This window comes from Acipenser ruthenus, chromosome 34 (genome assembly GCF_902713425.1).
Source record: "Acipenser ruthenus chromosome 34, fAciRut3.2 maternal haplotype, whole genome shotgun sequence".
Classification (NCBI taxonomy): Eukaryota; Metazoa; Chordata; class Actinopteri; order Acipenseriformes; family Acipenseridae; genus Acipenser; species Acipenser ruthenus.
Window position 1 is genome coordinate 5,172,408 of NC_081222.1, and position 23,174 is coordinate 5,195,581.

Genomic DNA, 23,174 nt, shown 5'->3' on the forward strand with positions numbered 1-23,174 from the left:
GGGCTTATTTAAAACGTACATATTTAATATGTAAATTAGTCGTGTGTGCACTGAACGCTCTGTCACAGCTCGTCAGTCTGGTGTTAGCGATTAAACGTTGATTACATGATCAAAGTTTGCAATAGATTGGCAAGTGGTACTAAATAAAATGCGTTGTCTGCCGTTTCAGAATTTTTCTCACGTACCCCAGTTTGAAAACTGCAAGAAGAAACCACATTACTATACAGTTTAATAGTAGTAGTATTTAAATGCCATTGTCCTGACGGGTAAATTCTTACCTTCCAGCTTCCCCTTTATTTTGACAATTTCCATATAAAAATTCATTTTTTTTGTTTACATTTCATTCTTGGCCGCCAAGTAAATATTTTGGACAGTTTTCAAAACAATTGTTGCTTTATTTTTGCAACACACGTTGGTGTTGTTGATATGATAAACGCGTATATCTGCTTCAGGTACTGGATTTAATTTTTTCAAAGTTAAACGATGGCCCGTGTTACACAGAACACTAAAAATAAAATGTCAAATATACAATATATTTCGTTGGTTTTGTGGATTTGCTATATTTAACTTTTTTTTAATACTGCACATAATGATCTGGTTTTGAAAATGCTACTTACCAAAACCATGACTGCACGTGAACTGTATTTACATAATAATTTCCTTTATTCCGATTCCAGTGGTGTTTTCTCAATGCAAGATGAATATACAGTGATGTATAAAATCACATACGCTGTATATATTACCTTAGGCTATTTTTTTTTTTTCTTTAGTCAATGATGCGGTTTTCGTTTTGCAAATCTACTGCACACAGTATTTTTAAGCACAAATATAATAGTCTGCATTTCAAAAGTCAATGCCGAAGCTGATTACTTATTTTTCCAGAAGTAATGGTTGGGTTTAACAGGGATACTATTTGCGCTGGGCCATGTTGTTAACAAGCCTGATGTCGCCCAGGCTTTACTGTGAAACTGACTGTAACCAGGGAGGGTGTGTGAGTGCATTCTACTGGACTGGAGAATAAAACACAGAGTTTAATTATGAAAACGCAAGTGTAAACAAACAAGTAAAAAAGATTAGCCTGTCGTCACACATGTCATGGTAATACAAAATGCATTCATTTACTGCGTATTGGTATTGCGTCTGGTCTGGGAAGGGGGACACACGGGCGCATTAAGAGAATTTCAGCGGGGCATTTTTTATTTCAGGGGGGCAATGGCGCGAACACTGGTTCAATACAACAGAACCTAGGGTTGCCTTCGCAACCACTGCACATTTTTCTTGTCTTTTGTTTTAATTTTCGTAGCAGACCCTGTACCTTTTTTTTTACGGTCTCTTCTTCCCTTGTGTTGGAGGGATAGTCACAAATGCGTGTACACAGCTACTTTGCGCAGGCATTGTGATGGATCTGGCTGCCGCATTGCCTGTACCCAGTGCTGTGTTTTGATAGTATTTTTGTCACAGCACTGCCATTTCAATCCAAACAGCTTCATGTTTGCAGCTGGCTTACCTGTAAAGTAGCTGCATGCTCTTCTGTTTGTATTGTTCTTAGCACCACATCCTCTTCATCATCGCTGAGTGATAAGTCAGCATCACTGTCTCTGGTATCAATCCTCCGAACCAACTTCACTCCCGTTGCTATATATATATATATATATATATATACTTGTAAAAGTTTGAATGGCTTCATGCAATATATCTGTCTTCTAAACTTTCACTAATTTAGTATAATCACATTTAATTAATTTAAGATTCTGGAGCTACTTTTCATGTATTATGATGATCATTGTTCCGAAATGTAGGAATTCACAAAATCCTTCATTCACGTAAGTGTAAACATACCTTGCAACAATCCATTTTCATTATCCGCCAGATAGCACTGAGACCCCCATCTTTGATTTAACTAACAGCCACATCTGTTTTCTATTTAGGTAAGTCAGTTTGAAGTCTCTCAAACATATTAGCATTTAAGATCCTCAAATCTGGTTAGAAAACAGATCCGGTATTTTAAAAGGACCAGAAATCTACGAACCAACCTGCTTTGATGTTATTTTGCAGTTTGTAACTCGGGGAGAGAAGATGTACAGTACTGTGCAAAAGTTTTAGGCAGGTGTGAAAAAATGCTGTAAAGTAAGAATGCTTTCAAAAATAGACATGTTAATAGATTATATTTATCAATTAACTAAATGCAAAGTGAGTGACCACCCTTTGCCTTCAAAACAGCATCAATTCTTCTAGGTACACTTGCACAAAGTCAGGGATTTTGTAGGCATATAGTCAGGTGTGTGATTAAACAATTATACCAAACAGGTGCTAATGATCATCAATTCAATATGTAGGTTGAAACACAATCATTAACTGAAACAAACAGCTGTGTAGGAGGAATAAAACTGGGTGAGGAACAGCCAAACTCAGCTAACAAGGTGAGGTTGCTGAAGACAGTTTACTGTCAAAAGTCATACACCATGGCAAGACTGAGCACAGCAACAAGACACAAGGTAGTTATACTGCATCAGCAAGGTCTCTCCCAGGCAGAAATTTCAAGGCAGATAGGGGTTTCCAGATGTGGTGTCCAAGCTCTTTTGAAGAAGCACAAAGAAACGGGCAACGTTGAGGACCGTAGACCCAGTGGTCGGCCAAGGAAACTAACTGCAGCAGATGAAAGACGCATCATGTTTACTTCCCTTCGCAATCGGAAGATGTCCAGCAGTGCCATCAGCTCAGAATTGGCAGAAAACAGTGGGACCCTGGTACACCCATCTACTGTCCGGAGAAGTCTGGTCAGAAGTGGCCTTCATGGAAGACTTGCGGCCAAAAAGCCATACCTCCGACGTGGAAAAGGCCAAGCGACTCAACTATGCACGAAAACACAGGAACTGGGGTGCAGAAAAATGGCAGCAGGTGCTCTGGACTGATGAGTCAAAATTTGAAATATTTGGCTGTAGCAGAAGGCAGTTTGTTTGCCGAAGGGCTGGAGAGCGGTACACGAATGAGTGTCTGCAGGCAACAGTGAAGCATGGTGGAGGTTCCTTGCAAGTTTGGGGCTGCATTTCTGCAAATGGAGTTGGGGATTTGGTCAGAATTAATGGTCTCCTCAATGCTGAGAAGTACAGGCAGATACTTATCCATCATGCAATACCATCAGGGAGGCATCTGATTGGCCCCAAATTTATTCTGCAGCATGACAACGACCCCAAACATACAGCGAAAGTCATTAAGAACTATCTTCAGCGTAAAGAAGAACAAGGAGTCCTGGAAGTGATGGTATGGCCCCCACAGAGCCCTGATCTCAACATCATCGAGTCTGTCTGGGATTACATGAAGAGAGAGAGAAGCAACTGAGGCTGCCTAAATCCACAGAAGAACTGTGGTTAGTTCTCCAAGATGTCTGGGCCAACCTACCTGCCGAGTTCCTTCAAAAACTGTGTGCAAGTGTACCTAGAAGAATTGATGCTGTTTTGAAGGCAAAGGGTGGTCACACTAAATATTGATTTGATGTAGATTTTTCTTCTGTTCACTCACTTTGATTTTTGTTAATTGATAAATATAAACTATTAACATGTCATTTTTTTGTTTTTTTTTAAATTTAGTCGTTGCCAATTATTTATTATTTTCTCCCGGTTTGGAATGGCCAATTATTTATTATTACGGTCGGCTCACCGCTACCACCCCGGCGCTGACTCGGGAGGGCGAAGATGAACACACGCTGTCCTCCGAATATCATATGTATTTGTCCCACACATTAAACCATGGCGAGTTTCTTTTAACACGAGAACCGCTGCGGTTATACTCCTACCTAAAACATCAATATTAAAATTAAAAAGGCAAACTATCGGATACAACTCAAAAGTTTTATTCAAGCATGTCATAGCATACATCTGCACAGCCGAAACGCCGTATTTAAATGAACAATTAAACATAAAAGGGTTTATTTTCTTAACTTCCCACATGTAAAGCACTACTTTGAACAACTATAATCAAATAAACATTTCAAAATAAACTAGTGTGTAAACAAGTACATACAAAACTGTAAAAATGAAATTAAGTGTTTTTTTTTTTTTATTATTTTTTATATAAAAGTAACAGACAATAAGTGAATTCCCATTATGTAACCTGATTGCACTTTCAGGTTAACCTTTTTGCACTTCAAAGTAGCACCCTCCGAGCACAATCCACACAGATGTAACGCTTCTCACCTTGTCTGTGCATTTATCACATACTGCTGTTTCACACTGGGCAGGTATCAGAAGTTTCTTTTAGCTACCTGGCATTGTTTACTCTTGTGTGTGTCACTGGGTGCAGCACTGAATCCAGGTTGAGCAGCATTTGCCTGCTGCGTTGCAGTTTTCTGTTCGAAATGTTTGTCAAAACTCTGTGGCTAGCTTCAAGATTGAATCTCTCCTACTGATATTTTCCCCGGTGCATTCCTTGTACAAAATGAAGGAATTGGTGGCTACCAGGTCCAGTACATTTGTAAAATACAGCAACCCGCGAGAACCGGCTTTCACTGAGTACTGACGTGCCACCTGGTCTTTACTTTGTACGTTGTGTCTTTGCAGACATACGGGTGAAGTCACATGATGAATAAACTCAACTTGCAAAAAAAATAAAATAATGCACATATAATGTCGTCTTCATTTACTATACACTTAACCACTTCAACTCCAGATGTAAAAACCCCTTCCCAGATGCCAGATTTTGAAAATAATATTTTCAAACCTGTAATTGCTATAAAATGTTAACATATGATGAATAAAACACAAATAAATTACCTAAACTGTGTTTTTCATGAACCCTTTATGCTCCTGTGTACTATATACCCATATTCAATAGAGAGAAACTTTTTTTTTTTTTTAACAATGAAAACAGAAACGCTGCTAATAACGATAACAATAATAATCAGTAAACAGTAATTATCAAATAAAAATCAAACATAAAAACGTGTGCCGTTATCGACTTGCTCTGTGCCATTTATTGAAATGTTCAATACAACAGAACCCGGGGTTGCCTTCGCAACCACTTATTTGATTATTGGCTGTAGTTCTGACTCCCAGGGCTGGAAGCAGGGCTAGTGTATACATGTGTTGTACGTTTGTTTGCTGTACCCTTGCCAGACTGTGTCTCCCTCTCTCCGTGCAGGTAAGTGTTCAGCAGCAGCGCTGGACGTCCTGGCCAATGTGTTTCGGGACGAGCTCCTGCCTCACCTGCTCCCCCTGCTCAAGGAGCTGCTCTTTCACCCTGAATGGGTCATCAAGGAATCGGGCATCCTGGTGCTGGGGGCCATCGCGGAGGGTGAGTGTCCCTTTGTCTGGTTATAGCATGTTAAGCACGTCACGTGAGAGAATTTAGTCATTGGTGGACCTCAACTGACGGGCTGTTATTTCTGTGCTTGACTGTTATTGTATTAGGCTTCCAAGCCTATTGTTAAGATGATGATGATGATGATGATTATTATTTCCGCCAAGAAAGCTGCATAAAATGAAAACTGTTGCATGAAAACACTTGAAATTTCATAGTTGTAGATGCCAAGGGGAACTAATGTCCACAGCTGAAATGAACGCGATTGGTCATGTGGTTTGGCAGCCATATTGGCTTTTACGACAAATTTTGGATTATTTACAAACATGTTGTCAGAAACCACTTATCGCAGAGTTCTGAAACTTGGTATATGTGTTTAGGGGTTGTCCAAGATGCATGGTGCTCGAAATGAAGCTGATTGGTTCAGTGGTATGGCGGCCATGTTGGATAACCTAATTAACACACTAATTTCTTCTCCAAAACTGCAAATCTGAGCAAAGCAAAATTTGGCATACATGATCCAAGTATAGTTCTTTTAAAGTTTGCCAAAATGAAGTTGCTACAGTAAAAAAACATGGCTGACGTGGGCCAATCAAATTTCAGCATTGCTCTAGTTGCATATGCTGTGCATAAAATGAACACCATTGAACAAAAACTTGAGTAGTGGAGGCCTATGGGAATTAACGTATGTTCCATTAACCTTGATATTGATGACCTTTGACCTCTTAAGGTCAAATGTAAAACTAGCTCATAACTCCTTAGAGTGCAGATAGTGTCATGGTTACTATGGAACACATAGGAACCCATATATGCTTTATTCAAGAATTGATTGTGACCTTTTGGCCTCTGCTTAAGGTCAAATGAATGGCAACCAATCAAAATGCTTACATTTCACAATAATTCCTTGGAAGCTGTAAAGTTGCTTTCAACTAGTTTCTTTTTATAACCGCATGTGAAGCATAAATTGTCATCTGTGCAGGGGTGGGGGGTGGGGCCATGCAAGTAATACTAGTGCAAAGCACACCACAATGATGAACAAGTATCTAGACATTCGAATCCTGAACTATGGTGTTGATACTTTGATTCTGAGGGTGTTGGCTATCCGGAGAAAACATGTAAATGGGTAGCAATGGAACTGCAGTCCAGTTAAGGGAATAAAGGTTTATTTGAGTATTTCTAAATTCATCAATATTGAGATATATCAATATCAGACTTGTAAGACTCTACTCGGACTCGAGTCACAGCCACAAAAGACTCTACTCCAACTCGACCTTATGTGACTTTGACTCGGATTCAGACGTTCTGGCTTCATGACGCGGAGATATTAATGATGAGTTATTTTTTTTTATTTTCTATTACACAAGAAATTTTACCTTTTTTAGAGTCCTGCTTCCACCAACTACATCTCTCAGAATATATCTTCAGTTACTAGGGAACTGTGCACAATAAAAACACAGCAACAAAACATTATCCAATCACTGGTTAGCCAGGTTGTCTTTGCAGCCAGTCCTAGTAAGAATAAGAAAGTGGAAGCGAGTTAGGTTGTAGTGTGAACACACCCCCAGTCCAGCTACAACTCCAACTACAACCATCGCAGACAGAGATTTCTTTTTTCTCTTTTGCATTGCTTATAAGGAATAACTAATGTCGGCATAGCAAAGTAAATTATAAGTAATTGTGGCTTTTAAGGAGCCTTTTCTCTTTGCTACTTTAAACCGTGTTCTAAGTTTAAGCACTATAGAAATACATTGTTTAAACTGCATTCTTGAAAAATGCATAATTTGATTTTGTTTAGCTCCCAGAATCTCTGGAATATAATTTGTTTGCACTGCAAACAATAGAACATTGATTACCTTAATTGAGTTTACTGAAAACACAAATGAATGAAAAAAAATAATCGTGATTGTAGAAAAGATTTACAATCATTTTTGTATTTATTTGTGCAATATATATCGGACACCTCTGCTAGGTAAACTGTTTCCCCCACTACTACCACCACTAGTTTTAATGAAAATTTGATTTGTTTGTTTCAAGGACTCGGACTTCAGATTTGAAGTCAAGGACTCATGAATCTGACTTGGACTTGAATGATAGTGACTTGAGGTTTGAGATAGATATGGATGGTCAGTAAGATTGTAATGCCTCCTATGTGCTGATCAAATGCTTCAAGAAAGCACTTGATTTAAGGCTTCCATTGCATAGCAGTTTGATTCATTCCTGGTGTTACTATAAGTTTAGTAAGATGCACCTCAGCTTGTTACCTACACTCTGGGGCTAATCTAGCTTCTAGTTTGTATTAAAACCTTGAATGGGTGAGACTGCTGTGCAATAAGTCTTATTTCCATCCCTGTTTTAGGATTAAATGTATTTGGCTAATTCATCTCTGCCTAAGAAGGCATTGTTGTCTTGGTTGGCTGGTGGTTAAAGCAGTTGTCTCCTTATATTCTCTGACTGTTGCAGGCTGTATGCAGGGCATGGTGCCCTTCCTGCCGGAGCTGATCCCTCACCTGATCCAGTGTCTCTCTGATAAGAAGGCCCTGGTGCGCTCCATCGCGTGCTGGACCCTCAGCCGCTACGCTCACTGGGTGGTCAGCCAGCCCCCGGACAGTTACCTCAAGCCCCTGATGACCGAGCTGCTCAAGAGGATCCTGGATGGCAACAAGAGAGTGCAGGAGGCAGCGTGCAGGTCAGTGCGAAAGGGAACCCTGATAAGGGGGTGAGGTCAAGAGGGAGCAGGCTTTTTAATGTGTTTTTATACAGAAGATTTACCAATTGAGACCGAGGCCTCATTTACAAGGGGGTCCTGTTAGACAATAAAACAATTACAAATGCAAGCAACACAATAAATACATGTATGCTTCAAACTTAGTCCGCACCCTACAGAACAACATAAATACGTGATGATCACGTGATCTCTAATGTGGACTAAAGAAAAAAAACAATGGCAAGAGGCTCTAAGCAATTCCCAAATACGATCTTTATAGCCAGAAAAGGAGTGTCACATTCCATCTTCATACTGTAAGTATTTGTTTATTTTTATTGCATTTATGAAACGCTTTTTGTACAAAAGTATCGCAAAGGACTGTACAGTACGTAGCAGAAAAAGAACAAACCACAATACATTTGTATAGCGTGTCACACATACAATGCCTGCCACAATCGGTCCATTTTAAATAACAGTGTACACAATACAAAAGCATTAAAACCCATACATTAAAACCCACTAAGATAAGAAAGCCATTTTATAAGTGTATTTTAGTCTTTTCAGTTGAAAACTGTAACGGTCCCATCTTCCCTAACAAACAAAGGCAGAGCATTCCATAATTTCGGAGCTCTACAAGAAAAAGCCCTGCCGCCTGTGTTGATTGTTGACCCTAGGAATAACCAGCAGCCCCACATCTTGTGATCTCAGAGTGCGGTTTGGGGGTCAGTAACTCCTGCAAATAAATGAATGCTAATCCATTCAGGGCCTTGTAAGTTAACAGCAAAATCATAAAACCATTCTATATTGCACAGGGAGCCAGTGTAAAGAGGCCAAAACAGGGGTAATATGTTCATGTATAGTCAGAATTCTAGCGGTGGTATTCTGAACAAGCTGCAAGCGGGATACCACACGTTTTGGGACACCAGAAAAAAGTGCATTACAATAATCCATTCTAGATGAAACAAAAATGAGTAAGAGTTCCATGTGTTTGGGAGCTGATGGGTGAAAGATGGTTCTCCCAAACGTGTGGGAACCCTTGGGACTACTAGCGTTAATCCTCTACACCAGAACATTCAGATAATATACATGTGTCAATTTGTGTCAATAATATACATGTGTCAGATAATATACATGTGTCAATTAGTCACTAACTTTAGTCTGCTAGACAGAGAAAAAAACCTTATTCTTAAAGGAAACCGAATTTAGGTCCTAATTTTGAAGTAAATTTATTAATACGATAGTTGAACGTAAGCAATCCCTATGCCTAAGTATTTATAGAAGAAACTCCTGTTAATCTCTCCATGCAATGTAACAATAACCTAGGACAGATTTCTAATCTTCCTCCTATTAGAACAGAACAGCATTGTTTGTGTCTTGGATACATTCAGTAATCTATCTTGAAATTGTTTTTGCTGTACAATATCAAATGCAGTCTGCAGATCCCTCTGTACTGCCTGTATAGACTATCCTACCCGTACAAAATAGTGTAATCAGTATATACATGTATATTTGTGTGGTGTTACCCAAATCAGATCCTCCTATCTAGCAGTGTGTTTGGACTCAAGTGCAGAGAATAGCTGCCAGTTTAGAGCTGTTTCAGCTCAACAGAGCACTCAAAGTAGTGAAGTTCCAGAAACTTCTGGGCTTGATGGCAGCAGCGTCTCAGACCCTACCTTTTGGGTCTCCTGCGCATGTGCCCTCTGCAGGCTTGGTTCAACACGGTTTTTCAGCCTGCATTGAACTGCGACCGCCTATTGACAGTGTCTCGTCACTGTTTAAAAGCACTCTTGGTGGAAACAGCCTGCCCATTTACGCCTCGGCGTAGAGCTGGGCAGTGTCACCAGAAGGGAGGTCATCACCATGGACGCGGGAGACGTGCTTGTCCGTACGGACAACACAACAGTGGTGGCATACATAAACCACCAGGGTGGCCTCAGGTCTGCCAGTCTCCATTGTGTGGCCCACAAGCGCTTGCTGTGGAGAGAACCTCCTCTCACTACTGTTGACAAACTGGGTGGCAGACCTCCTCTCAGGAGAGCTCTCTTTGTGAGCCTCATTTGGGAGAGATTCGGGAGAGCAGATATAGATCCTTCCCTCCCAGGAATCGACCCACTGTCGATAGGAGCTGGGGCAGCTGTTTTATACCTTCCCACCACTCGCCATGCTCCTGCTGTGTCTGGAGAAAAACAGGCAGGACCAGGCCAAGGTGCTCTTAGTAGCCCCTAATTGGTTTTCAGCCCTGATGCAGGTACCGAGCGGCCGTGACCTGTTCAGTCAGGTGTGGGGGACCTTATGGAATCCTGACCCATTAAGCCTGCGGTTCTGGGTCTGGCCTCTGAACAGCTGCATTTGAGCCGTCTGGGTCTGTCCAATCGGGTTATTGACCCTGCAAAATGCCAGAGCAGTGTCCACATTATTGGCAAATGGATTGTCAGTTATCTAAAAATTTCTGGTTCACTGCAACATTGAGGCTATGAGACTACATTTGTGCAACCTTAAGTGTGCATGGAAAATGCTTAATAAAATTAAACATGCTACTGTTGTAACATTACTTATGTATTTGACAAAATCTAAACGTTTTACACTTGGAAAGCTAGAGTTTGTACAGTGCTGAGAAAGTTTGTGAACCCCTTAGGATTTTCACATTTCAAACCTAAAATGTTATTAGATCTTAATCCAAGTCCTAATAATAAAGATAACCTGATTTTAAACAAATGACACACATTTATACTTTTTCATCATTTATTTATCCACAAATGATTCAACATTCAATATCCATGTGTGAAAAAGTACGTGAACCTTTAGATTCAGTAGCTGGTGGCACCCCCTTGAGCAGCAATGGCTTCAACTAAGCGGTTCTTGTAACTGTTGGTCAGACATCGTTTTTTTTTTTTTTTAATTAATTTAGTCGTTGCCAATCAGTTTTTATTATTTTCTCCCCAATTTGAAATGCCCTATTATTTTTAGGCTCAGCTCACCGCTACCACCCCTGCGCTGACTTGGGAGGGGCGAAGATGAACACACGCTGTCCTCCGAAGCGTGTGCCGTCAGCCGCCCGCTTCTTTACACACTGCGAACTCACCGTGCAGCCGCCTCAGAGCTACAGCGACGGAGGACAACGCAGCTGTGGGCAGCTTACAGGCAAGCCCACAGGCGCCCGGCCAGACTACAGGGGTCACTGGTGCGCGGTGAGCCGTGGACACCCTGGCCGACCTAACCCTCCCTCCCCCCGGACGACGCTCGGCCATTTGAGCGCTGGCCCCCTCGGAGCTCCCGTCCACGGTCGGCTGTGGAATAGCCTGGACTCGAACCGGCGACGTCCAGGCTATAGAGCGCATCCTCCACTCTAGCGAGTGCTTTTACTGGATGCGCCACTCGGGAGCCCCCCCAGACATCAGTTTTGAGGAATTTTGGCCCATTCCTCCTTACAGAACTGCTTCAACTCTGACATTTGAGGGCTTCCTTGCATGGACAGCTCGCTTCAGGTCCTGCCACAACATTTCGATGGGGTTTAGGTCTGGAGTTTGACTAGGCCATTCTAAAACGCAGAATTTCTTCTTCTGCAGCCATTCTTTTGTAGATCTGCTTTATGTTTTTAGGATCATTGTCTTGCTACATGACCCACTTTCGGTTCAGCTTCAGCTTCAGCTCACGGACGGATGGCTTGACATTCTCCTCTAGAATCTTCTGATACAATGCGGAATTCGTGGTTGTGTCACTGGTGGCAAGTCATCCAGGTCCTGAGACAGCAAAGCAGCCCCAAATCATCACACTCCCACTACCATGCTTGACGGTTGGGATGAGGTTCTTCTGTTCAAATGCTGGTTTTCGCCAAACAATGTTTCTCAGTGAGGCCAAAAAGTTCTACCTTTGACTCTTCTGTCCAGAGAACATTGTTCCAGAAGTCTTGTGGATCATCTATGTGCTCTTTGGCAAACTTCAGAATGGGCAGCAATGTTCTTTTTAGAGAGCAGCGGTTTCCTCCTGGCTATCCTTCCATGAACACTATTCTTGTTCAGTCTTTTTCTGATAGTTGTCATGAACACTTACATTAGCCAAGGCGAGAGTGGCCTGCTGATGTTACTCTGGGGTTCTTTGACTTCTTTGATTTTCCGGTTTGTTCTTGGAGAGATTTTGGTAGGATGACCGCTCCTGGGAAGAGTGACTGTGGTCTTGAACTTTCTCAATTTGTAGACCATCTGTCTGACAGTGAATTGGTGGAGCCACAAATCCTTAAATGGTTTTGTAACCCTTTCTAGACTGAGCATAAGTAACTGTTTTTCTGAGATCCTCAGAGATTTCTTTTGATTTGTGGCATGACGTGTTTCCACACACCTGTATGGGGAAGATCAAACTCACAAAGTTGCTGATCTTTTATATAGGGTGGGGCCTCCCAAACTCACCCCTGAAGATCTACCTAATTATTTAACCCTTTGCGGTCCTATGTCGGACCTGGTCCGACATTGCAATTATTCCTATACGGTCCAATGTCGGACCCGGTCCGACATCATCAAAAAGATGCAAAAAACGGGTTTCTAGTCGTTTTTTCTCCGGAAAAAGCAGAGAAAACCATTCAATGGATGAGTGGGAGCGACAGGAGCCGTGACAAGCCGGAAAAAAAGGGCGTATCTCATGAATAGTCATACTTGCCCCTGGCATCAGATAACGGCGGCCATAAGGAAACAAACTGGCTGCTACTGCATCAGCGCTCGGAGAATATCAGGCATTTGCAGTGCTTTTTTCAGATGTTATAGTAGTAAAATAATGACTTGGATCGCATTATTGAGGCATTTGGTGATAAAACGAGTGATCGGGAGATGATTGATCGGTATGTACGACTATTACTAATTATTATTATTATTTATTTATTAGCATATGTGAAAGCTATAGCGAACGAAAGGGTGGGGCGGGGCTGGAGATTATTGAGTGCTTTGTTGATATGCAGGGCCTTTTAAACCCGTTTGACTGTGGGGGAAAAAAATACTTTTAAACAGCGCGTCTAAAATTAACTGCACGTGTTAAAATAAATTGGACCTGATGCGCCTGACACGCACTTAATAAATGGACTGCAAAGGGTTAAACACCTGATTCAAGTTATCCCCTTAACTGAGCTAATAACCAGGGGTTCACTTACTTTTTCACATACCCTGAATCTTAATTACTCATAGTTTTGTCTAATTCATATATCATTTTGTTTCAAAAGACATGGAATTGGTTAATATAAACCCTACTGGATATTTAAGAAAAATTGATTCAAGAAGGCTATCATTGTAAAACTATGGAATTTCCATAATTATCATTGGGGTTCACTAAGTTTTTTTCTCGACCTGTATTTACTCTTGCTCTTGCTCTCTTTTCTTCTCCCCCCCCCATGCGCAGTGCCTTTGCAACACTGGAAGAGGAGGCCTGCACAGAGCTGGTTCCCTACCTGAGCTATATCTTGGACACGCTGGTGTTTGCCTTCGGGAAGTACCAGCACAAGAACCTGCTCATCCTGTATGACGCCATTGGCACACTGGCAGACTCTGTGGGGCACCACCTCAACCAGCCGGTGAGTCCGCACACGCTAGACACAAATGGAGATTACATAAAGGGGCATTCAGAACAGAAAATAGAAGGCACTTTTTTACACTGAGAATTGTGAGGGTCTGGAACCAACTCTGTAATGTTGTTGAAGCGGACACCCTGGGATCTTTCAAGAAGCTGCTTGATGAGATTCTGGGATCAATAAGCTACTAACAACCTAACAAGGAAGATGGGCTGAATGGCCTCCTCTCGTTTGTAAACTTTGTTGTTGTTATTATAAGGCTGTAAAGGATTAAATGTAAATGCAATTTGTAAATGGCTGTAGCACTTTAAATACTGTGCAAAATAATGATTCTATAAATTCTAAATCCATTTGCTTTACATCCCTTAATCCAAAAAGACTCAGAAGAAACTGCTTTTTATGTTAGTTTTATCTCGCACTCTGCATTTATCCTACTGTTTAAAAAAGAAAAAAAAAAAAAAGAAATTGGCCTGTTAGATTACTGGTGCATTTACAAACTCTGGATATGATGCACACCATGAAAACATGACTGTACTGTGATGCTGTTTGTATTCATACTGTCTGATCCAGAGACCTGTTATTTTCATGAATCCTCCTGTGTATCTTTGTCTATGTAGCTATTCTGATATCCCCCTTTTTAACCCCCCTTTACAGGAGTACATACAGAAGCTGATGCCCCCTCTGATTCAGAAATGGAATGAGCTGAAGGATGAGGATAAAGATCTTTTCCCTCTGTTAGAGGTGAGGGATGAACTATAGATGGGGGGGGGGGGGGGGAGAAAACATGTTACAAGTTAAGTATTTAGCTTATCCTACATTTGTGAAAAAGGAGGAAGTATATTACTATGCATTTGTCCATGTCTCATGATAGTTAATAATAATTAGGGCTTCTGATTTTCAGTTTTAACCGATAAAACCAGATAAAAACACCCCAATACAATAAATAAATAAATGAAATCTGTGGATAGCCAATAAACACTGGAAAACACTGGAAAAACTGTGGAAATGGTTAATCAATTCATGTTGACTACCCTATTCCCATTAAAAAATAAAACTTACTACAAAAATATGAAATACATTTCCCAGTGCTGCTGGGCAACGTCCCGCCTTCCTGACTTGCATCTATCATTGATTCGTTCTCAATACTTTAAACCCGCCCCAGCTACTGAGTGTCGGCACATTCCTACATTTCTACTGGAGACACCACTTGCGGGATTTTAAATGAGATTACAATCAGGATGGAGGCTTGATAGCGGAATTTCAAGCTGTGTTACAGTTAAGACACTGAGGATTTAAAACGGAATTGTGGCGAAATGTACAAAAATGCCTAGACACAAAAACCCCAGAAGAATGTGACCGTAGGGATTTCGTTGTGGAAGACAGCAATGGAGGTACAACTTAACTGTGCAAGTACTGTCGTTGGTACTATACATATTTTGACAGAAAAAAAAAAATGCTCAAGCATTTTGGAAAGTAACCGAAAACACTAATTTCATCCAGTATATCAAAAACGAAAGCACCGAAAAAAAAAAAGGATTTACATAACGCAATAGCTAAAAAGCATAGAAAAATACAATTAATAAAACCCGAAAAACAGAAGCACTAATAACATACATTATCAGTCTACAAAGTTTGTCTGTAAGGGGTTTGAGTGTTATAATTGACCAAATCTATCCCCTCACTCTCTCAGCTTACTCGTGAGTGTTTCAAAATGGCGGAGGTACAAGACCAGTGCGGCGACTGGTGTAATTTCTACACATATTGGACTTTTTACCCAACATATCTGTATGCATTCTTTGTAAAATAATAAATAAATGGAGTATTTTTCCTTTTAAATGAAGTGAATCTGCAGCACCACATGCAACATTAGAAACACGCTCAGCTTGTTTGTTTGGTCTGCCTTACATTAACGAATATTCTATAATATAACTGCATTTAAAAAGAAATTAATGGACAAATAGGGCAGTGTTGAAGGTGAACTATATAACGCTGTTCTTTTTTTTAAATAGTTTTGGTATTTATCCGTTTTTATTTGTGGCAGAAAGGGGACGTTAGAATAAGAACTATATTAAAATTAGGTAACTTTGCAGTGTTAAAATTTCTAGCTAATCAAGAGCACATTATAAAAAATGATATATGTACTATAAGTCAATCATATTGGAGAGAAAAAAACACAGTAGTACTTTAAGACTTTGCAAAAGAACAGAAAAGGCAGATGCAGGAACTCAGATATGCAGAAGGTTACAAAATAAATAAGCTAACTGCTGAAGTCATTCACAGATGTATTCAAAGAATCGTTGAAGAAATAATTTTGGGAAGTTTGTTTGCTGTATAAAAAATGTTATTGGGCTGAATAATTGTTAAATTGTTTATGTTTTTGGGAAGTTTATTGTATTTTACTGGGCAACAATACTTGCATACAATAGAAACATCTAATTGCAAGTGTAAACTGAACTGTAGCCACCTGTAAATAAAACATGCAATATGGAACAATCACAGTACTGAGGAACAGTGCTCTCCACATAGTTTTCAATCCGTACAGGACTCTTGCATGTGTTTGAATTCACTGCCGCTAAAGCCATGGTGTTGGCTCTCGATGCAAGTGCAATAGAGGCATTAAACAGCAGATTTTCTGCATCTTTAATAAATTCATCCAAAAACAACGCTAGTGCTGTGTTTTCCGCCATCTTGAAAGTTCTCTCTTCCTAACACACTGTTCAGTAAGAGCTAACTTACTTATGTTGCGTAGCGCCACGGCAGTGCGCTCTGCCAATTGAACGCAGCCCTGGTTTTACTATGAGTTTAATTGGACACACCTGAGCATGTTACCTATACAATGGGGCTTACCAAGCATACTAAAATGGGGGAAACTGCTGTGCAGTGGGAGGCTTATTTCCAGCCCTTGGTATATAAGCATTGGTAGGGGTTCTCTTCCAGTGACAGCTGATACTATTAAATGTTGGGAACGATCGGGCAACTTGTCCCATCCACCTGGGGTTTCACAGGGAAAAGCATTCTGTAGTGCTTCCAAGATCTTTTTTTCTACCCTTGGATTGCATTTAATAACTAACACATTGACCTTCTTCCTGTGTCTGTGAAAGGTGCTTGCTGACTAATAACCCTCTGTTTGTGTGTGTGTCTCAATCTGTTTTGCAGTGTCTATCTTCTGTTGCCACAGCCTTGCAGAGTGGGTTCCTGCCCTACTGTGAGCCTGTGTATCAGCGCTGTGTCACCCTGGTGCAGAAGACCCTGGCTCAGGCCATGGTGAGTGCCTTTTAATTTAGTTATTGATTGGAAAAGGGTCTACTAATAGTTTTGGTGTGTTAAATGTTTTCCAAGTATTAAATGTGTAGCGGTTGTTTATTCAATATTTATTCAGTCTTTAACATATGTAAACGTTCTGTATTTTGTCTCATCCTCATTAATGTTGTAGTGCATCATAAACTGCAATGTAATGGAGGCATTTTTTGTTTTGTTTTTTTGCGTTACAGAATTTTCCAATATGTAAATGAAATGTTTTAGCATGAATGTATCCTACAGTTGAAAATTAAGAAAATAATCAAACATCCCTAATAGTAGTGCTTCAGTGCATAAAATCCACTAAGTCTGTTCTTGACCAAGTCTCCCATCACTCTGTAGAAGTTATACTTCCTTACATTCAACACATTATGGAACTCGGGTTGTGTTGCCTGGTGATACAGGAGCAAAAGCACTACACAGCTACTCTCTAGTCTACACAAATGGTTCTTGAAATGATGTAACTTAATTCAATGACAAACATTTGAACTGTTCAAGACATTGAGAAAGACTATTCAGTTTCTCTTAGTATTTCTGTGTTGTGTTTAATAGCAATGGATGATGCAGTTAATCTTCACAGCCTCCTCTTTCTCTCTCCTCTTCCCCCCCCCCCCCCACTGTGTTTTCAGATGTATAGCCAGCACCCTGACCAGTATGAGGCCCCTGACAAGGATTTCATGATTGTGGCCCTTGATCTGCTGAGTGGGCTGGCGGAAGGCCTGGGGAGCCACGTGGATCAGCTGGTGGCTCGCAGCAACATCATGACCCTGTTGTTCCAGTGCATGCAGGTACAGGTGATGTCTGACCTCTTTCTATGTTCCCATCAGAGTGGTGAGGGTGTGGTGTTTTGCATGCAAGTGTGGGCGTGGTGTGGTATTTTTTATAATTTTTTTTTTTTTTAAACCCTTTGCAGTCCATTTTATTAAGTGTGCGTCAGGTCCAATTTTTATTTTCACACGCGCAGTTAATTTTAGATGTGCTGTTTTAAAAGTGTTTTTTTTCACAGTCAAATGGGTTTAACCCTTTGCGGTCCATTGTCGGACTGGGTCCGACATTGCAATTATTCCTCTCAGGTCCTTTGTCGGACTGGGTCCGACATCATTATAGCAACGCAAAAAACGGGTTTCTAGTCGTTTTTTCTCCGGAAAAAGCCGAGAAAACCATTCAATTGCCGAGTGGGAGCGACAGGAGCCGAAACAAGTCGGGGGGGGGGGGGGGGGAGGCGGGGAGGCATATCTCATGAATAGTCATATATGGCCCTGGTATCAGATAACGGGGCGGTCATAGTAAACAAGCTGGCTGAGTGCGTCAGCGCACAGAGACTATCATGGACATTTGCAGAGCTTTTTTCAGATGTTATAGTAATAAAATAATGACTTTGATCGCAATATTGAGGAGTTTGGTGATAAAACGAGTGATCCGGAGATGATTGATCGGTATGTACGACTATTATTTTTATTATTATTTATTTCTTACATAGATGAAAGCGATGGCGAAAGAAAGGGTGTGGCGGGGCTGGAGAAGCCTAGTGAGTGCTTTGTTGATATGCAGGGCCATTTAAACCTGTTTGACTGTGGAAAAAAATACATTTTAAACAGCGCGTCTAAAATTAACTGCGCGTGTGAAAATAAATTGGACCTGACGCGCCTGACGCGCACTTAATAAATGGACTGCAAAGGGTTAAAGGGCCCTGCATATCAACAAAGCACTCACTAGGCATCTCCAGCCCCCCCCCCTTTCGTTCGCTATAGCTTTCACATATGCTAATAAATAAATAATAATAATAATAATAAGTCGTACATACCGTTCAATCATCTCCGGATCACTCGTTTTATCACCAAACGCCTCAATAATGCGATCCAAGTCATTATTTTATTACTATAACATCTCAAAAAAGCTCTGCAATTGTCCGTGATATTCTCTGTGCGCTGATTCAGTAACAGTCAGCTTGCAATTATTCCTATCGGGTCCAATGTCGGACCCTGTCCGACATCAAAAAGATGCAAAAAACGGGTTTCTAGTCGTTTTTTCTCTGGAAAAAGCCGAGAAAACCATTCAATGGCTGAGTGGGAGCAACAGGAGCCGAGACAAGCCGAAAAAAAAAAAAGGGCGTATCTCATGAATAGTCATACTTGCCCCTGACATCAGATAACAGTGGCCATAAGGAAACAAGCTGGCAAGCTAGCGCACAGAGAATATCACGGACATTTGCAGAGCTTTTTTTGAGATGTTATAGTAATAAAATGACTTGGATCTCATTATTTAGGAGTTTGGTGATAAAACGAGTGATCAGGAGATGATTGATCGGTATGTACGACCATTATTATTATTATTATTTATTATTATTATTATTATTATTTATTTCTTAGCATATGTGAAAGCTATAGTGAACGAAAGGGTGGGGCGGGGCTGGAGATTATTGAGTGCTTTGTTGAAATGCAGGGCCTTTTAAACCAGTTTGACTGTGGGGGAAAAACAATACTTTTAAACAGCGCGTCTAAAATTAACTGCGCGTGTGAAAATAAATTGGACCTGACGCGCCTGACACGCACTTAATAAATGGACTGCAAAGGGTTAACACTAGAATGGCCTGTTTTATAGGCATACTATCTGTATAATGTGAAATAATGTGTTATCTTGTAACAATTGTAAGTCGCCCTGGATAAGGGCGTCTGCTAAGAAATAAATAATAATAATAATAATACCTAGAACAACCATGACCAGTGAATTTGACCAGCGTATTAAAAATATGAATATTCTAATGAAAGGACAAACAATTGAATGTCGTAGTTTTATTCAGGAACGTCATATAAAGCATCTACACCACCGAAACATTGTAAACAAAGACATTTGAACAGAAATGTGTTTATATACAGACATATTACATAACGCACAACCTCAAATATTTGAAAATAAGTGTGTCTGTGTATATACAGATATATCATACATACAAAACTGTACAACTGAAACTATTTAAATAAGTATGAAATTAAATAAACTGGTTTTATATTGCCTATATAACAAAGCGCATGTACGCAACCGAAGCTATGCGTTTATATACAGACATACGATAATCTAAATGACATGAATAAATAAACATTTGAATAGAATGGGCTTCATTTACAATCGTTTACAAAGTCTAAGTGCTGGCACAAGTCACACAGATCCTGTGATTTTCAAAATATGCAGTCCACTTACCACAGACTGTCTTTGGGCATTTGGCACAGCTATCAACAGTAACCAAGGCTTCTGGCACCAAATGCTCCATGGGCATATATACTAGTACTATGAAAGCTTCTAATTCCTCCAAGGGCATTGACCAGGGATCATCTTGGTGTCACTGCTGCTGGAAGATTCATGTTCGCAAACCCAGTCTGCTTCAGAGCCAGATTTGTCATTGTCCGTCTTTGCTGCGTCAGTATCTTGTTTGGTAAAATTGGCAGTGTCTTCAGTGATCCATTTGCAATGTGTATGGGGTGGGGGGAATGAATTTCTTAGAAAAACTAGTGACTTACAGTAACCACTGCAGACAAGACAGCCTGGTGCCGTGAGCTGCAGAGGCTGATTGATGGGCGATCAGGAGGCTCATTGAAACAATAGAAATATTATTATTATTATTATTATTATTATTATTATTATTATTATTATTATTATTATTTATTTCTTATTTCTTATTTATTTATTTCAAATATCAACAAACTGCTCACTTGAGCAATGCAGACTGATCTAATCGAACTTCAATACATGGCTGCAAGTCCAGACTGATGCATATAAAATATATTATTTGTATTAATTTGACCGCTCCTGGTCGGAATAGGTGTGACCAGTATTTTATCGATCTTTTGGTAATTGGTACATAGGCCTGATTTGGGCCAGCCCTGCCCAATATAAATCTGACTAACTTTGGCCCTTACCATCAGAGTGAAGTTGTTCGCACACAGGTTCTAGAGGCACATCATGCCATGAACAAAAGAAATTCCTGAAGACTTCTGGAAAAAAGTTGTTGATGCCTATCAGTCAGGTTACAAAGCCATTTCTAAGGCTCTGGGGCTCCACCGAACCACAGTCAGAGCCATATTGTCCAAATGAAGAAAGTTTTGGATGGTAGTGAATCTTCCCAGGAGTGGCCGTCCTGCCAAAATCTCCAAGAACCCTAGAACAACATCCAGGGATCTGCAGGCCTCTCTCGCCTCGGCTAAGGTCAGTGTTAATGACTCCACCATCAGAAAGACACTGGGCAAAAATGGGATTCATGGCAGAGTAGCAAGGTGGAAACCATTGCTCACTAAGAAGAACATGAATGCTCGTCTCAAATGTGCCAAAAAGCACCTGGATGATCCTCAAGAGTTCTGGAACAATGTTCTATGGACAGATGAGTCAAAAGTGGAACTTTTTGGCCGACATGGGTCCCATTATGTCTGGCGAAAACCAAGCACTGCATTCCACAGTAAGGTCAAACATGGTGGTGGTAGTGTCATGGTTTGGGGATGCTTTGCTGCATCAGGACCTGGATGCCTTGCCATCATTGAAGGAACCATGAATTCTGCTCTTTATCAGAGAATTCTACAGGAGAATGTCAGGCCATCCGTCTGTGAGCTGAAACGCAGCTGGGTCTTGCAGCAAGACAAAGATCCGAAACACAAGGAAGTCTACATCAGAATGGCTGAATAACAAGAAATTTAAAGTTTTGGAATGGCCTAGTCAAAGTCCAGACCTAAACCCCATTGAGATGTTGTGGCAGGACCTAAAACGAGCAGTTCATGCTCGAAAACCCACAAATGTCACGGAGTTGAAGCAGTTTTGCATGGAGGAGTGGGCCAAAATTCCTCCACGCCGCTGTGAGAGACTAATCAATAACTACAGGAAGCGTTTGGTTGCAGTTATTGCTGCTAAAGGTGGTGTAACCAGTTATTGAGTCTAAGGGGGCGATTTACTTTTTCACACGGGGGCATTGGGTGTTGCATAACTTTCTTTAATAAATAAATGAAATATGTATCACATTTGTTATTTGTTCACTCAGGGTCCCTTTTATCTAATATTAGGTTTTGGTTGAAGATCTGATAACATTGGTTTTATGTTGGGGAAATATTTTTAAGAAAAATAAACTGAAATATCTTGCTTGCATAAGTATTCAACCCCTGTGCTGTGGAAGCTCCCAGTTTACACCGATGAAAGAAATTGCCCTAACGAGGACACAATTACCTTACCATTGGCCTCCACCTATGAACCATTAAAGTTGCTGTCACATTTTCTGGATAAAAACCCCACTGTTGAAGGATCATTGGTCAGGCTGTGAATCTGAAGGAAAATGAAGACCAAAGAGCATTCTACAGAAGTTAGAGATAAAGTAATACAAATGCATAGATTAGGGTACAAAATAATATTCAAGTGTTTGGATATCCCAGTGAGCACAGTTGGATCAACAATCAGGAAGTGGAAGCTGCATCACACCACCCAGGCACTGCCAAGAAAAGGCCGTCCCTCAAAACTCAACACTCAAACAAGAAGGAGACTTGCGAGAGAAGCCACAGAGAGGCCAACAATCACTTTGAAGGAGCTACAGAGTTCAGTGGCTGGGAGTGGAGTAATGGTGCACCAGTCAACCATATCAAGAGCTCTGCATAACACTGGCCTGTATGGGAGAGTGGCAAGAAAGAAGCAGTTACTCAAAAAGTACCATCTGAAAGCACGTCTGGAGTTTGCCAGAAAGCATGAGTGTGACCCAGCTGCGATGTGGGAAAAGGTTTTGTGGTCAGATGAGACTAAGATGGAGCTTTTTGGCCAAAACTCAAAGCGCTATGTGTGGCGCAAACCTAACACTGCCCATGCCTCAAGACACACCATCCCTACAGTATGGTGGTGGCAGCATCATGCTGTGGGGATGCTTCTCATCAAAATTGAAGGAAGAATGGATGGAGCAAAATACAGGGAAATACTGCAAGAGAGCCTGCTTCAGTCTGCTAAAAAACTGAAGCTTTAAGAGGAAATTCACCTTTCAGCAGGACAATGATTCCATGCACAAGGCCAAAGCAACATTGGAGTGGCTCAAGAACAAAAAGGTGAATGTCCTACAGTGGCCCAGTCAAAGTCCTGATCTCAATCCTATTGAGAGTCTGTGGCACTATTTGAAAATTGCGGTCCACAAGCGTCGTCCAACCAACCTGGAGCAAATCTGCCAAGAAGAATGGGCCAAAATCACTCCGACACTGTGTGCAAAGCTGGTACATACTTACCCCAAAAGACTTAAAGCTGTTATTGCAGCGAAAGGTGGCTCTGCCAAATATTAATGTGTGGGGGTTGAATACTTATGCAAGCAAGATATTTCAGTTT

The 23,174-nt window shown here is 40.8% G+C and overlaps 1 protein-coding gene and 1 non-coding gene across 4 annotated transcripts in view; both read left to right on the top strand.

The window, feature by feature from the left end:
* Nucleotides 1-23,174, top strand: part of LOC117970691 (transportin-2) — a 124,803-nt gene that overhangs the window by 73,694 nt on the left and 27,935 nt on the right. For 2 of the 3 annotated variants that reach the window (XM_059007248.1, XM_059007249.1), the window contains exons 13-18: nucleotides 5,137-5,289; nucleotides 7,756-7,981; nucleotides 13,379-13,550; nucleotides 14,202-14,288; nucleotides 16,704-16,811; nucleotides 17,474-17,638. In XM_059007248.1, coding sequence (XP_058863231.1) covers nucleotides 5,137-5,289; nucleotides 7,756-7,981; nucleotides 13,379-13,550; nucleotides 14,202-14,288; nucleotides 16,704-16,811; nucleotides 17,474-17,638 — 911 coding nt within the window. The remainder of the gene's footprint in view (nucleotides 1-5,136; nucleotides 5,290-7,755; nucleotides 7,982-13,378; nucleotides 13,551-14,201; nucleotides 14,289-16,703; nucleotides 16,812-17,473; nucleotides 17,639-23,174) is intronic. The other variant, XM_059007250.1, reaches the window with a different exon arrangement.
* LOC117970697 (small nucleolar RNA SNORD41) lies at nucleotides 14,047-14,117 on the top strand. The gene has a single exon (XR_004662959.1). It is a non-coding gene; the product is annotated as a small nucleolar RNA SNORD41 (small nucleolar RNA).